Source organism: Dicentrarchus labrax, unplaced genomic scaffold (assembly GCF_905237075.1).
Source record: "Dicentrarchus labrax unplaced genomic scaffold, dlabrax2021, whole genome shotgun sequence".
NCBI lineage: Eukaryota > Metazoa > Chordata > Actinopteri > Moronidae > Dicentrarchus > Dicentrarchus labrax.
In genome coordinates this window covers 9,199,584-9,214,880 of record NW_026136723.1, presented here as the reverse complement: position 1 = coordinate 9,214,880, position 15,297 = coordinate 9,199,584, and the positions used below count along the sequence as shown (strand labels likewise).

The window sequence follows — 15,297 nt, the reverse complement described above, 5'->3', positions numbered from 1 at the left end:
CCTGGCCTAGTTTCTCACTTCCACACACCTGAATGACCAATCACTGCGTGAAGTTGGGGTCAGTGGGATTGTCCACTAGGTAAAGTTACAGGAACGGTCACCACCATAACCATAAATTACTTCTGGAAAAAGTATCCAAATTGTTGTGTGCTAGACCTTAAATCAAAATATCAAAATATATATCCTAAAATAAATGTGTAATCAAAATTGTTGTGCTCAGTGGTGGTCAATCCACTGAGTGACAAGCTAACATTTGCCACACAGCAAACAGCCGCAGGCATTCACCATATTTTCCTCTAAGGTGTCAAATTGAAAATCCCTCCTCCCATTACTTTCCAGATGGTTTGGTGTCATGTTTATCTGTTCAGCGCAGTTTGCCAGTTTTCTCCGATCTGCGTTGGCAAAGAGAAAAACAATAACCCAGCTTATTTAGGTCAACAGGGGCAATGGTTCGGGGAGTGCATTTTAGGAATCCTGCACACTGGAGTACAATGCACGGTCTGCACTGCTTATACAATTCTTAAATTCAAACAGGTGATTACAGATCAAAATTTGAAAATTAACAGTGGTGTAAAATTTTGCATAAAAAGTGACAGCCATGTTCTGTACTAGCTGAAACCTTGGCATGTTTTCCACTGTCCCTGCAGCTGCTTGTAGTTCAATGCCCTGAAAGGTACTAAACTCCATTCTGACATCAAACTGGATAATATAATGGTTGATAACCAAGAGGACCAGCATGTGAAGGTAAAATGAATTGTTATTGATGTGGCGCGTTAGCCTCTGAAGTTTTAAGTGGGATGAGCATTCAACCTTTTTTCTAACCGGTGGGTTTAAATCTGTACAGCTCACCTGTTCATGCATTTGCAGTTTTGTGACGTAATAGTGCTCCAGTGTCTGGAGAGTATCATGTCAGATGTTTTCTTGGTCCCCAAGGTTTGGCAACATTTCTTGTATTTGTCTCTTGGGCCCCTGGACGTTCCCCTGGGCCGCCCACTCTCCGAGGTTGCAGACATGGGCGCCTCACATTATTGTACCTCGCAGACAGCCTGTGTGCTGGAGAGAGTGAATATCTGCTGCTGAGTAATCTAATATAACTAGATTTGATTGTCCAGCTTCACACAGACAGACACAGACAATGTCCAAACCATATGCAGTCTGCGGTCTAAACCCAAAGGAATACTTGATTCTGGCTGATGCCGTTATATATTTTCTCTTTTGGCCAGGCCGCGGACCACCACCTCCGTGATGATATTTATATAACTTCAATATTGAGAACCGTCATTCTGAGGGGGCAAAATGGAGGCTGATAAACATAGTGTACTGTTGACAGACTAATTAATATACTGTAATTTTATTTGCTAAATCTGCCTCTGGTGAGCTTTAGTGGTGGTAGTAGGTGGATTCTGTTTTCATCTGGACAGAGTCAGGCCTGCTGTTTCGCCTTAATAAGCTAAGCTTCATATCTTAAATTTTTTCATCAAACCCTCAGCAAGAAAGCAAATTATTATTTCTCAAAATGTCAAGCTATTTGCTTAAATGCTTTGTATTTAACTTACAGGAACTTGTAATAGCCTGAACAGCAATGCATTGGCCTCATGTGTTATTAGTATCTAGCAATCTCTCTGCCTGTCTATGGCTTTCCTGCCTCTTAATCAAAGTGTTTGCTATCGCCAGTTCCACTAGTGAGTGTAGCAGAAGAATGAGTCTATGTTTGCTTTGTTCGATGTTCCTCCCTCCCTCTCAGCCTGTGCCAAGAAGGCAGTATAAGTACTATATTAAAGAGCCTTTGTGCCCGACATGCTCACTTCAGTTTGTGTCCAAGCCACCTGTATTTGAGCACTCAGCAGAGTGCCTGCCACATTTTGGGGTCACTGGGGCTTCTACTTCTTCAAGGTGGTCCAACCTAACATCTGAAATACCACCATGAACTGGGCCTTCCTTGAGGGCCTCCTTAGCGGGGTGAACAAGTATTCCACAGCGTTCGGTCGCATCTGGCTCGCCATCGTTTTCATCTTCAGGCTCTTGGTCTTCCTAGTGGCCTGTGAGAAGGTCTGGGGTGACGAGCAAAAGGACTTTGATTGCAACACGCGGCAGCCTGGTTGTCACAATGTCTGCTACGACCACTACTTCCCCATCTCCTACACCCGACTCTGGGCCCTCCAGTTGATCTTTGTCACCTGTCCGTCCCTTCTCGTGACACTCCATGTGTCTTACCGAGAGGAACGCGAGCGCAAACATCGGCTGAAGCACGGAGAAGACTGCACCCCTCTGTATGATAACACAGGGAAGAAGCGAGGGGGTCTTTGGTGGACCTACTTCTTTAGCCTGATGTTTAAGATAGCGGTGGATGCTGTGTTTGTCTTCCTGCTGTTCTACATCTATGAGGCCACTTTCTTCCCACCGTTGGTGAAATGCAACGAAGAGCCATGTCCCAATGTAGTGGACTGCTACATTGCCAGGTAAGGGTACCGCTAAGGTTCTAAATTGTTAAATATTCTGTAATCTCAATGGCTGAGCTAGGCCTCTGGCTTATAAAGGAGTTAATCAATCTTAAACTAACGTTATTTGTCTCATGTCTGACCATGTATTCCTCAGGCCCACAGAGAAAAAAATATTCACCATCTTCATGGTGGTGACCAGCTTTGTGTGCATCTTCCTCACTCTTTGCGAGGTCTTCTACCTGTGTGGGAAGAGGTTCTGGGAGTGCTGCAGGGGAGGACCCCGCTCAGCAAGAGAAAACTCCTTCATGATGACCAGAACTCCTCTCACTGGGAAGGAGAACTCAGCGTACAACGAGCCCAAGGCGGTTGACAAAGGCAACGGAGAAGCTGGTATACAGAGTTCAGCCCCAGCATACAGCATTGCAGTCTCCTGAGAGACATGCATCATGTTAATGAGTTTGACTTGAAAATTAAGGTAAAAATGATGTTAGGTAGCTTTTGTATTCGTGGCAAGGAATCTGCAAAATTAAAGAAAATGTTGTTTACAAAGGTCATGTCTTTATTTTTTCTTTAACATGAAAATGATGTACTGTTGTTGTCCCTTAATACTGTAAAGCTGAACATGTATTTGTTTTAAAGGCTTGTGATACGGAAATAACTGATATACACTAAAGGTGATTTGCTTTAAATATTTATATGATTATTTGTTACATGAGATTATTTTGTTATCTGTATTGAGCAAAAAAATAAAACAGCTGTACTTATTCTGAGATATGAGAGCTGCAGTGTGTGTGGGTGTGTTTAATACAAGCTAGAATTGAGGCAAACACTTCTGTATGAAAACACATCATGTCATGAACTTAACCAAGAAATGAAGATTGAATTTTCTAAAATAAACAACCATCCTGTGAAATTTTCTTTGCCACTTATTCCTCTCACACTATTCAAGTATAGACCTGTATGAAAAGGTTTGGAAATCTTTCATATGAAACTGATTACCTGTGTATCATTCAGGTCATTTTTTCAAATGAGGGCTTTGTGAAATGTCCAAGATATCTTCAATGAACCTACAACATGCACACACAGATGGGTGCAGTATAGAGTAAATTGAGCTAAAGGTGGATTACAACCTGTTCAAAAGCAATCAGGAAAAAAAAAGGTGCTCCAAAATCTACATGTAGTTACTGATGGGAGTAACATTATTGACAAAAGTTGATAAAATCACCACTCCTACACCAAGTTTCACACCAACTCAATGACCACATCCTGCATTCCTTCAGAGGACAGAGAGTAGATTTGTAAAGGGCAGTATCATAAAACGGAGTGTATTAATAAGGCAGTGGCAGTAGCACATTCTTACCTGAGAAAGTGAACAAACAAACTCTTCTTATATCTGATTTTACGATATTGGCACTCCATATCTCGGGTGCCAATGGTCCCAGAGTGTTCGTGCAAACAAATGGTAGGTGGTGGCCCTGTTTAACGCTGATTAATCAAAAGCTACAAAGGGGAATATCTCTACATCACAGTTGCCTAATGGACCTGATACCAAGTCACCTGCCACAAAACGTGGTGATCAGAGTAGACAAACACACCTAAATGAGGTCTCTTAAGGTCCACTGGTTTTTTCCTTGTACTGTATCACCTATATTTATTTGCACAAAGTCACTCTCTGAAACTGATTTCCTTGTTTGGTCAAACCACTGATATGTCTTTTGTTGTTTTCTTGGACTTTATTTTTGCAGTATTCACCAATTTCAGTAAGGGTACCACATCACAATAAAACCAGCATAGTAAAAGTGAATTTAAAGCTCTTGGCTTCGCTGAGTGTAAGTTCTAAGATAAATTTATGCTGACAAGGAGTAGCTGGAGGTTTAAAGGTAAATTCTGAATGGCTGCCAAAAAGTGGCCACACCTCTAGATTATGGCCAAGAGTTAATTCTTGTACCCAGTCAATATCAGAGACCCACTGCAGGAGAGAGGTTGCCTGACAATTTCCCAGACAAGGAACATGATGGACTGAGTGGAAGACCTGTTTTCTTTGGTAAGCTGAGACATTTTCAGTCATGGTTTTGTATATTCTGGGTGAGTTATATTCAGTTTTAAGACTATCTGCAAAGCAAAGAATGGGAAATTTAAGAGTACAGGTCCATGTGGACTACTACATTCGGATGAAGGATGAGTGAACATTTAACGAAACTCTTACCTTCAAGCTTCACCTAAGACTTATCTAAAAGTGTATAAGGCTGAAACCAAGTGTTCCTCTGTGCCGTGGAAGGTTTATATGTTGAAGTGTTTCATCAATTATTAAAAGCATCTTTCTTCAAAGCGCTAAACTTTATAAGTAAGTGAAAATTATTTTAACTGTGATATGCAGGAGAGGGGATTGAGGTTTCATAGCTGTCAAAGAAATGGTTTGATGAGAAAAGAGAACACATCTTAAAATTGAAATATTTGGAACATTACAGAATATTTTGTTAAATCAAAGCTGATTATGCACTGTATCAATGTTTTTTTGTGTTATTTCATTCCTTAAAAAACATGTATTTTCATGTATAATAGAATAACTGTCTTTTCTTTTTGTTGTGTTCTAGCACCCCAGTTTATAAAGTTTCCCCCCTGCAACACTTAAAGAAAGACTTCTAAACTTCTAGGGTCATAAGAAGCCAATCAAAGCGGAAGTCATGGATTGGAAGTTTCTCCAGGGTCTTCTCAGTGGAGTCAACAAGTACTCCACTGCCTTCGGACGTATCTGGCTATCAGTGGTCTTTGTCTTCCGGGTGTTGGTCTTCGTGGTGGCCGCCGAGCGGGTCTGGAGCGACGACCAGGGACACTTCGACTGCAACACCCGCCAGCCGGGTTGCACCAACATCTGCTACGATTACTACTTCCCCGTCTCCCCCATTCGCCTGTGGGCTCTCCAGCTAATCTTTGTCACCTGCCCCTCCTTCATGGTGGTTCTGCACGTGGCCTACAGGGAAGAGCGGGAACGCAAGTACCGAGTCAAGCACGGTGAGAACACTCGCCTGTACGACAACACAGGCCAAAAGCATGGCGGCCTATGGTGGACTTATCTGATGAGCCTCTTCATCAAGACCACCTTTGAGGTCACCTTTCTCTACTTGCTCCACTACATCTACGAAAGCTTCAAGCTGCCCAGGAAGGTCCAATGTGATGTCAAGCCCTGTCCGAATATGGTGGACTGCTACATATCCCGACCCACTGAGAAGACCATTTTCACCTACTTCATGGTGGGGGCGTCCGTCATATGTGTGGTGCTCAACATCTGTGAGATTTTGTATCTGATTGCTTCCCGTATGGTGAATCTTAAACATCGAGGCAGTGTCCACACCTCGTCTAGAAGAGTCCGCCCTGACATGGACTGTGATGGCTGCAAGTCATCTCTTACATCATAACGAGAGTCAGTATAGGCAATCGATGATTCGTCTTATACCTCTAATTACTTTACTATAGGGTGATCCTTTTTCCCATTTTCATTGTAATTTTATATATAATTTTATATGTAATATAAATACATTGTATTTTGACACAAACAATTCTATGCACTATAATGATATGAGAATTGTTTTTCCACAAGTGTAATAAATATTTCAGCACCAAAAGAAAGCTGAGTCATTTTGGCTGCTGTACATTATGAAGTAGTTGATCATTATTAAATGAAGTCTGAAGAATTGCTCATATTTGTAACCACTGTTATCTTGATAATACCCAAAACTACTTGTTTTGTTTTTTTGTAATCCCTAGAAAAGGTTGTCAAAGCACTGAAAATAAAGTTTTCTTTTGGCAGCTTTGATTAAACCACAGCAAATGTACGTTCATGTACCCAGATACAGTCTATGCCATTGACTGTATGGTAATCCATACACTACATAAATTAGAGGGCTAAAACCTGCTTTCTCCTTCTTTAATGGCGCCATTTCTCCACCTGGTGGCACTAAATGCATACTACATTGCCTTGTGAGAGACGTGAAGCCCTCAGAAAACATGATTCCCTCTCCGATTTCAATTATTCTATGGTTATTGTACTGCTAAGGAAATGTTGCATTCCTATAATATTCCCAAACTATAGCCTCTGTTCTACTTCTACCTATGGAATCACATAGTCATAGATATCAAAGTATTGAACTATTGTATTGTTGTTACAAATTTTGATTTTATACATTAATAAGTTAGCCTACTATTCAAACTGGTATCTGGTCTTATGCCAGCACAGTTGTCTGGCGTGTTTTTCCAGGCTTTGATCCAGGTGTTGACACCCGAACTAGCATAATAAGTTAACATCCTTACAAACATACAAACATAATTTTAAAGAAATAAAAGCCTTTATGAATATACTTATTTCTACCACAATAGAGAGGGAGGTGCTAACAGGTGCACCTGTGCTGCCACATCAAGGTAGAAGTTCAACACAACGGCTAATTAGCAACCGCGGTTTCAAAATAAAAGCATCCAAAGTAGTCCGAAAGAAGAAATAAAAGTCGGTGTGCACGTAAAGAGCACTGTGGGAGATGAAAAGGTGTTTTAAGTATTAATTAATAAACCACAGATTATTACGCAAACATAATATTAACTTTGGTCATTCTTTGCTTTCGCTTAATCAATTGCACTTACTCCTCAGTTACTGCCATTTCCCTAACTTTCACCTACTGCACGCAATTATTAAAAAAAAAAAAAAAAACTCTTCAAAAATCCACTCTGATAAACTGACATGCACAGCGCGTTCATCGATCATCATATATAATAATCTACTTTAGATAAGGGGAGATTTTATTTTGAAAACTTTGAGCAGAAGTGTAACTTTCTGAGTGTGTTGCTGACTGACTGACTGACTGACTGACTGGGGTTTAGTTTGCAGAGAAGAGGGCACACGCTGATAAGCTCAACACTCGCCGGCAATTTAAGCGAATGGAGACCTAGCAGAGATGGCTGGTACAGGTAATGCATGTGTCTGAGAAGTTTATGTAAATGTGTATAAAGTGCAGACATTTGTTTGTTTAAAACTTTCGGAGTGTTTGTTTGGGTGTGGTGGTGGTGTGGCACAGCAGTCTGAGGAGAGGAGAGGATAGACTCTGGTTCACGTGATGGTGTTGAGTAATGAGCTACATTACTTCCAAATCAAACTAAAACTGCACATTGGAGTAAGTAAGCACTGGGGTCTATTTTGATCACTCATCCTTTGGGCCACATGGTTTAAGTGGGCCCCTCTGAACAGTGTGAAATGCAATATGTCACCTCTGCATGTGTTGTCTCTCAGTGTGAGTAAGAATTCCCCAAATATTCAGTTGTGAAATTGTCTTCTGGTGAAGATGGGAGCGGTGGCCATGTTAAAAATAGAGATCCTGTGTTACATTATGTGTAACTCAACTAACTAATCTCAGTTCTAAAAACATCTAATTCCAACAAAACACTTCATTGAACTAAATTGAACAAAGTCTCCATGTTTATTATATCTCATGAGATTTACCATTTCATTTTCATGGGGGTGGATCATAATTGTGCCAAAACACAAGTTTTTCTTCAGTTTTTCTTCAGTTTGTCACATTTCTGATGGCATTTGCTGTGCTCTGTTTCTGTGTTTTGTAAAAGTTGGGTTTTAGGTTTTATTTAAAATGGTCACTGTTGTGGGAAAGCAGCGTGGCCTGAGCTCCTTTCATGTGTTGATAATAATCCATTGCTGTTTTATACTGGCAGCAATTGTCGATTAAGCATATTTATTCTCTTCACTCCAGCTTTAAGTATGTTCAGATTAATGTAATGCAATGTAGTTTATTTCTTCTTTTTGTTCTTTAGTCAACTGTAATATACTGGTTTGAGAAAGCCAGTATGTGTTCAGCAGCTAATCATTAATACGAGTGACATCTCCGCTGTGGTTTTGACCTGTCTCTGATCAATACAACATGAACAACATGGACCATGTGGACATTATCTGCAGCTCTCTGTTTCTGTATTGTCATTCTTCATATTTTGCGGCCTGGAGAAACCTGCTTCTCTCCCTCCCTCTCCTTCCTCCCTCCCCTCCTCAGGACTGTGTTGTGCCAGTCTGGAGGAACCAAATGCCCTGATGAAGATGGGTCTGAGCATGGTCCTCATTGGTCATGTTAACTTCCTGTTGGCGGCGCTGGTGCACGGTGTGGTGCTCAGACACATCAACCTCCACAAGCAGGCCCGGGCCATGGAGTACGCCATCTCCAATGTGGTGGCTCTCACCTCTGGCCTCGTGGTGAGTGCACAGACGGATAAGATTCATACTGATGCTATAGCAGCTCTGAAATGTCCCAAATGGATTTTAATGGCATTTCTGGAAGTATTATGGAGTATGAGAGAATTCTGCTACTCATTGTTTCCATTAGAGGTAGAGAAAAAGAACCATAAAGGGAAAGCATTTTTATTTCAGTGCTCTCCTCTCAGACTTTCTAATGAGAAGTTGTGGGATTTTCCATCAGGGCTTTGGTTGCACTCTGCAAACCACAAGTTACAAATGCATCCACCTCTTTAGAAAAAGGGGATAGAATTGATCATAAAGTGCCTTTTTAAAAAAAACAGAAAAAACTTTCTTATAAAAAAACAATAGTAAAACAAATGGTTCTTTGGGCTTGTGCCATAAAATATCTTTTCAAGTCCTATGAAACCTTTTGGTAAAACTAATATGTCTGTGTGTCTGTGTTAAATCCTTCAAGTCTCAGTCAAACAAATCACTGAATCCTTCGAGTCATTAGGATTACTTGAATTACTTTTCTGAACAAAGAACACCCATAGAAACCTCTATTTTTATGTACATAGGGAATAATTTCAATTTAATTCTATGTAATTTCCCTTTTCAAAAATGCATAAATTAATATTGTTTGAATGAGTGACATGTTTATCTGATGATCTATCTCAAATTAATTCCAGTCGCTAGTATAAATTAGGTGTAAAGTTAAAGGGCCATTCTGTGATGATTTTTCTTTCTTTAGGTCTCACAAAAACAACTTTTGGCACACGCAAAGGTACTTAAGCACATATTTAAAATGCTTGTAGTGATAGCACAGCTGTGGCGTTGAGAGGAATCCTCTTTACCTTTACTTTACCCCGTGTTGCTACCTGAGTGTGGATGAGATACACTGTATATCATGTGGAATCTTATCATTTATCATTTTGGGGTAATTCTGTATTGTATCTTTGCCCTGTACAGAGAATATACTGGTTGGCAATATGAAGATTCTTTAAATCTCATCTGTCTTTGTCTCCGCAGGGAATTATTGTTGGTATTCTGGCTATCGTCCTCTCGAAAAACAAGAGGAGTAGAGGCCTGGTTAGTATCACTTTCTTTTGCTATTTGAATGTTCTAAAGAAGTGAAAAATCCCATTAATAATACAGACAGCAGTCTATGTCCAGTACGTTCTGACTGTGCTGCTGTCACTCCTTTCCCCTGATGTTGCGTTGATCCCTCCTACTCTACACATCAATACTTTCAAGGCGCTCTCTGCTAATTTTGATCCGTCTGCCTGCACCGCACCTCCTTGCTCTTTGATATTTCCCAGCTTTCTCACACTTTATTCTCAGCTTCTCTCTGTTTCTTTCTAGTCAGGAGAACATTAAAAAAAAAACCTTTGAGCTCCTGCATGCTGCCTCAGGTGTCTGAATGCAGCCCTGTAGTACTGGAATAGTCTCCTCTCTCACTCCTTTCGTTGCAGCAAAGCTTCTCCTCTCTGTTTATTCACTCAGCTGTCGGGCTGCTCAGACGGGACTGACGAGGCGGCGGGCCGAACAGAATGAGTAAGCCCAGGCAAACCTGCCACGATAAACCACTCCCTGCCTCCTTTGTTAGTGAGAGCAACCGTGAACTGGGCAAGTCAGCGCTGACAAGCAGCAGTTTCACTCCTCGTTATCTTATTCAGTCATCCAGACATCACGCAGCAGTAACATATAATCTCAACACTCCTTTTTATGTTAACATGCTCCTTTCACAAATGCTGGCTACTACTGCTTCTTATCAGCCAGACAAATTGCAACAATTTTCTATTGTTCTTATCAGGTTTCGACTCAACAACTCACTCATCTTCACAAAGTGGTTTTAAAGGTCTAGAGACTTTCCTGCACCCACAGCACGTCTCACCTTCTGTCAACTTATTTAAGGATAGGTTCACTCTTTTGCTGCCCAGCGTATGATTAATTATTGCACATAGCTGATAGCTTTAATTTCTAATGCTTCTTACTGGGTGTTTACATAAGGCTGGCTTAGACTTGGCTTAGATATGTGTTTTTAATATCCTGAAACCCCATTAAAGGTCCAGTTTGTAACATGTAGGAGGATCTATTGGCAGAAATGAAATGTCATTTTCATAGGTATGTTCGGGTCGCCTTCCATAGAGTCCACCAGAACGGACAAACCTAACACTGGCTCTAGATAGGGCCCTTGGCGTTTTTCCTAATTGCCACAGTACAAATGCCACTTTTAGTCCCTAGTATGGCAAAAGACACTGGATCCGATGTTTTCATGTTTACCTGTCTTTTCTTCATTTCTGTTTTTCCATATCTTCCATATCTCATGTTGTACGTGCTACCTTATCAGCTCTGTATATATTGTTTATTCTTTGCTATCCTTTTATCTGTTTATTGTTGCAAATGCCCCAAGCCTCATTTTATCAGTCGTCAACTTTTTGATTCCTGATGGTTTTTCCTTGTCTCGCTGTTCTTTCCCCAGACGTGGTCACTTTTCACAGTCGGCCTGGCTGGAGCTCTCATGGCAGCAGCTTCAGCCATTGGACTCTCCGTGTCTGTGGTGAGGGCCATCATTCACGGCGGGCGGAGCCTCCTGACTCACTGCCGCTTCCCCGATGCCATTGGCTACTCCAGCATCACCAACGAGTGTCCTTTTGACCCCACGCGCATCTATGTGAGTTTATTAGTGTGTACGAGAGACTCAGATGAAGGCATGAACTGTAATTGTCTCTGCAGCAGCTGGCTGTTTGAACAGCTGACCATTGTCACTGTGACATAACAGCTGTGTGTGTGTGTGTGTGTGTGGGTGTGTGTGGGTGTGGGTGTGTGTGGGTGTGTGGGTGTGTGGTCATAGGGTGTGTAAGAAGGAGGGAGAGTGAGGCTGGGTGTCTGTCCTTGCTGTCACTCAGTCAGTCACACTCTGTAGCCGGTGGGCTGGTGGCAGAAATGCTGACCTGACCCTGCCGGCCCACTTCAGGCTCTGTCCTGTTCCAGTGTGCTGCAGATGGACTGTCAGACCTGCTCAGCCTCACCGTTGCAGCCACACATCAGCACGACCCTGGCATTTTAGCACGGCTAGTAGTCTGCAATTTGTCAGTTAAATGACCTTTGTCTTAAGCTGGATTTATACACGATGCAAGGGGTTAATGGCAGTCCTGCTGTATATACAAACAGCGTAGGCTTTGAATTATAGCTCAGTGTCGGATTTCACCTATTAATAGCACAAACACATCATTAGACAGATTTACAACCCTGCCAGCGATCCTGTTTACATTCTTTCATTCACTTTGTGATGAAGAGCAACGGTGAAACGTTTGACTCGTCTCATTATTGAATATTAGACCGCTGTGATGCAGTTGCCGTGCTTACAGTACATTCACTGTGATAGAGAGCAGTGATCACCAGGAGCTAAAGAAAAAAACACATTCGATAAATGGTTTATAATACATTATAATCTAGCCGCAATCAGATATAAGTGTTTATTAATGCAATTTTTAACTCATAAGTGGGTGCGGCTGAAAGACAATACAGGAAAGCACATTTGTAATAATATAAAATGCCTTCTTTAGTTATAATTGTTGACAATTACTGTACCTTAATAAAATATCCTCATATTCACTTATATACCATTTATTAAACATTTTATACTGCTAATAAAGGCTAAATAAGGAGACTTAAAGTGCTTCAATAAATATTTTATGAATTTGTGGTTGCTACAAGCATCTTATGGTTTGCTGTAGTTTTGTGTGCTGAGGATGCGTGTGCTCACAAAATAAGGCCAAAGTTGTAATAAACCAGATTTATCCAAGTTCCAAATCAGAAATGAGGTAAATAACTTAGTTGGGAGTCTACTGAGACTGCAGACCATGCTGTTCACTCAGAGGTGCCTATTACCAAGGGACCGCCAATATGGTTGCCGGAGGGTGCATAATATTACTCAAAGAGTGTTGCTGGACCTCTGATTCAGATATTCATAGTTGCTTAGGGCCATTAATGATGGTTGTGCAAGGTTTATTTTTTGGTGCTTCCTGCATATTTCATCGTGAATACCAAAGAAAGCTCCAAACTTAGAATTATAAACGTTCATTCTCTTTGTAGTCTGCATAACAAAAGGCAGTTCTTTTTCTTTTAATTCCCCCTGTACACTTTTACTTTGATACATTCTGCTCTGCATATTTTATTCACAATGATGCCTCTCCTGTGCAAACTGAAATTCTCAGACCCACCGCTGTGTTTTTGCAGTTTATCGCACCATCTGAGAAAAGTAAGGTTCTGTATCACATCATTAGCCCCACTGTAGTATGTGAAGCTGCTCTCGCCTCATATTGTGTTCTTTACGGTCCAGCTGGTGGTTGCCACTAACTCCACTCCTCGATCCCTCCCCAGAGTACCACTCTGATCCTTTGGGTGCCTCTGATCGTGACTTGTGTCGTCCAGATGGTGTTTTCCGCCCAGTGCTTTGCTGTCTGTGTTTCATTCCTGGGTCTGCCTTGTTGCCATAACAGGAAGAAAACCAAAGACTATGGCAGAGCGGTGAGATTTCTACTCAAACGTACATTGTGCTGCTTGAACTGAATTCATTATATTGTGCATAAGAAAGTTGTCAATAAAGCAAAGTTTTAAAATTGGATTTAAAAAACTGTCACAAAATAATTTCTGTTTTTGTGTAGATCAACGTGGTGAGGCCAATGGAGGAAGCCCCTCGCTCTCACTATACTGATCCTCCACGAAGCTACAACGAACCTCCAACACGCTATAGTGAACCTCCAAGAAGCAGCCTTGAACCTCCAGCACGCTATAGTGAACCTCCACGAAACTACCGCGAACCTCCAAGACGGAATACTGAACCTCCAAGACAGCAGCGCAAGCCTCCTCCCCCTCCACAGCATCTTCCCCCTCAGCATCGGAGTCTTCCTCCCTCGGAGAGACGGCCTCTTCGCCAGCCGCACAGAGAAAGGTCAGACAGAGGAAGGCAAGAAACGAGGGTTGGCAGCCAGCAAAGGGCACCGGAGCAACACCAACTGCTGGAGAGGGGTACGCTGGAAAGGTCCAGCTTCTGGATTTAGCCATATTTGTCAGGTCAGAGCTTCTTGAAGATGAAGTGCTGTGTGGGTATTCACTGTAGTTCTAGCTACAATACTTGGATTCCAACATCATACCTTCTGTCAATACTTCAAAACAGTGAATTCAGAGCTGGAGAGGATTTATTTAGCAGTGCAGTGGAACCCAACATTGTCCAGGATCCCAGTTATGTGAGCCTGTCTGTTCTTTTATTTTTGTACTTCTGAGTTATTCATATCAGGATAGACAGAAGAGGCAAATCCTCCAAAGTGAGGACATGGTGCCAATGTCTTGCTTGTACCAGGATTTAGTCAATTCAGAGTTAAAAGAATAGTTTTGACAGTTTGTGAAATGCACTTAGCTTTCTTACAAAGAGTTAGATGAGAAGATTGATACCACGCTCATTTCTTTGTGTTTAGTACGGAGCTGAAACCTAAAGCTCACTACATGATATATCGTTTGTATTCAGCATAAAAACAAGTTGTGGTTTTACTTGGGGTTATGTGCGAGCTAGACTGTTTCCTGGCTGGAAGCAGTGTCTCTTGTTTTCTTTTTTACAGGTGGGTGTTGCTTAGCTTAGCTTAGCTTAGCTTAGCATGAAACTGGAATCGAATCGGGGAGAAACAGCTAGCCTGTCCAAGGTTCAAAAATACCCATATGAGGACCTCTAAAGCTCACTGATTAACAATAGGTTTCCCATTTGATTTAATTTGTTCACAAGCAAATGTAAAAAACGTCAAGTTGCAGTGAAACAGCTGGTAGGTGTGTGATAATGATCCAGGAAGTCACTGCTTGTCACCAAGAAATGCGTATAGCACATAACTTCCCATAAAACCACAACTTGACATTTTAATTTAAAGTTTGTTTGTTTTTTTTCAGGTTTTTTTTTAAAAACTAGGCCAGGCTTGCTGCTGTCATTGTCCCCTGCTTTCAGTCTCTATGCTGGGCTAAGCTTACCACCTCCCGGTACTAGTGTCATATTCAGCGCACAGACGTGAGAGTGGTATCTATCTTCTCGTCTAAGTCTCTGTCAGAAAGATGAAGAGTGTATTTCCTAAAATGTTTAACTGTTCTTTTAATGTTTGAGGTTACATGGAGGCAAGTGCTATAGAGATAAGTAAAGGTCCAAGTGAAGCTCTGTGTGTGTGTGTGTGTGTGTGTGTGTGTGTGTGTGTGTGTGTGTGTGTGTGTGTGTGTGTGTGTGTGTGTGTGTGTGTGTGTGTGTGTGTGTGTGTGTGTGTGTGTGTGTGTGTGTGTGTGTGTGTGTGTGTGTGTGTGTGTGTGTGTGTGTGTGTGTCCTCTACATGTTGTTGCAAGTGCATTGAACCTCTGGCGTGTGTTGCTCTGTTTGAGTTGTTGACAGTCAATTGTATGTACATTTTTCTGCAGTTAGGTCAAGAGAAACTAGTTTCCTGAGAAACTGGTACTGCAAGTTTTTGTATTTATTGCTTAAGTAAATAAAGTTTTTATTATAACTCTGCAGCTATTTTGTGAGGTTTGTATCTGAACTGTCATTATTATATGTGGTAATGTCAGCAGCTAGTCACCTGACAGGTATGACTGGTTACACAT

At 41.5% G+C, this 15,297-nt stretch overlaps 3 protein-coding genes and 1 long non-coding RNA gene across 4 annotated transcripts in view; all 4 read left to right on the top strand.

Moving 5' to 3' along the window:
• Positions 1-15,207, top strand: part of LOC127357624 (uncharacterized) — a 340,815-nt gene extending 325,608 nt beyond the window's left edge. The window contains exon 2 of the long non-coding RNA XR_007882287.1: positions 14,861-15,207. This is a non-coding gene — a long non-coding RNA (uncharacterized LOC127357624). The remainder of the gene's footprint in view (positions 1-14,860) is intronic.
• Positions 1,407-2,990, top strand: LOC127357617 (gap junction beta-4 protein-like). The gene is made up of 2 exons (XM_051389929.1): positions 1,407-2,459; positions 2,596-2,990. Exons 1-2 carry the CDS (start codon positions 1,924-1,926, stop codon positions 2,873-2,875), a joined length of 816 nt encoding a protein of 271 aa, XP_051245889.1. The 5' UTR covers positions 1,407-1,923; the 3' UTR covers positions 2,876-2,990.
• Positions 4,395-6,260, top strand: LOC127357618 (gap junction beta-3 protein-like). The gene is made up of 2 exons (XM_051389930.1): positions 4,395-4,485; positions 5,036-6,260. The coding sequence occupies exon 2, from the start codon at positions 5,126-5,128 to the stop codon at positions 5,855-5,857; it is 732 nt and encodes a 243-aa protein (XP_051245890.1). The 5' UTR covers positions 4,395-4,485; positions 5,036-5,125; the 3' UTR covers positions 5,858-6,260.
• On the top strand, positions 7,269-15,207 carry LOC127357615 (keratinocyte-associated protein 3). Its single transcript, XM_051389926.1, has 6 exons — positions 7,269-7,397; positions 8,486-8,682; positions 9,694-9,753; positions 11,147-11,338; positions 13,051-13,197; positions 13,335-15,207. Exons 1-6 carry the CDS (start codon positions 7,385-7,387, stop codon positions 13,728-13,730), a joined length of 1,005 nt encoding a protein of 334 aa, XP_051245886.1. The 5' UTR covers positions 7,269-7,384; the 3' UTR covers positions 13,731-15,207.
• Positions 15,208-15,297: the final 90 nt, after the last annotated feature.

What these genes read in the sequence shown, in the direction of transcription:
- LOC127357617 (XM_051389929.1), top strand. Translation starts at nt 1,924, where the DNA reads ATGAACTGGGCCTTCCTTGAGGGCCTCCTTAGCGGGGTGAACAAGTAT. An exon ending in GTGGACTGCTACATTGCCAG is followed by an intron (nt 2,460 to 2,595) that starts GTAAGGGTACCG and finishes TGTATTCCTCAG; the next exon opens with GCCCACAGAGAAAAAAATAT.
- LOC127357618 (XM_051389930.1), top strand. Translation starts at nt 5,126, where the DNA reads ATGGATTGGAAGTTTCTCCAGGGTCTTCTCAGTGGAGTCAACAAGTAC.
- LOC127357615 (XM_051389926.1), top strand. An exon ending in CTCTCACCTCTGGCCTCGTG is followed by an intron (nt 8,683 to 9,693) that starts GTGAGTGCACAG and finishes TTGTCTCCGCAG; the next exon opens with GGAATTATTGTTGGTATTCT. An exon ending in TTGACCCCACGCGCATCTAT is followed by an intron (nt 11,339 to 13,050) that starts GTGAGTTTATTA and finishes ATCCCTCCCCAG; the next exon opens with AGTACCACTCTGATCCTTTG.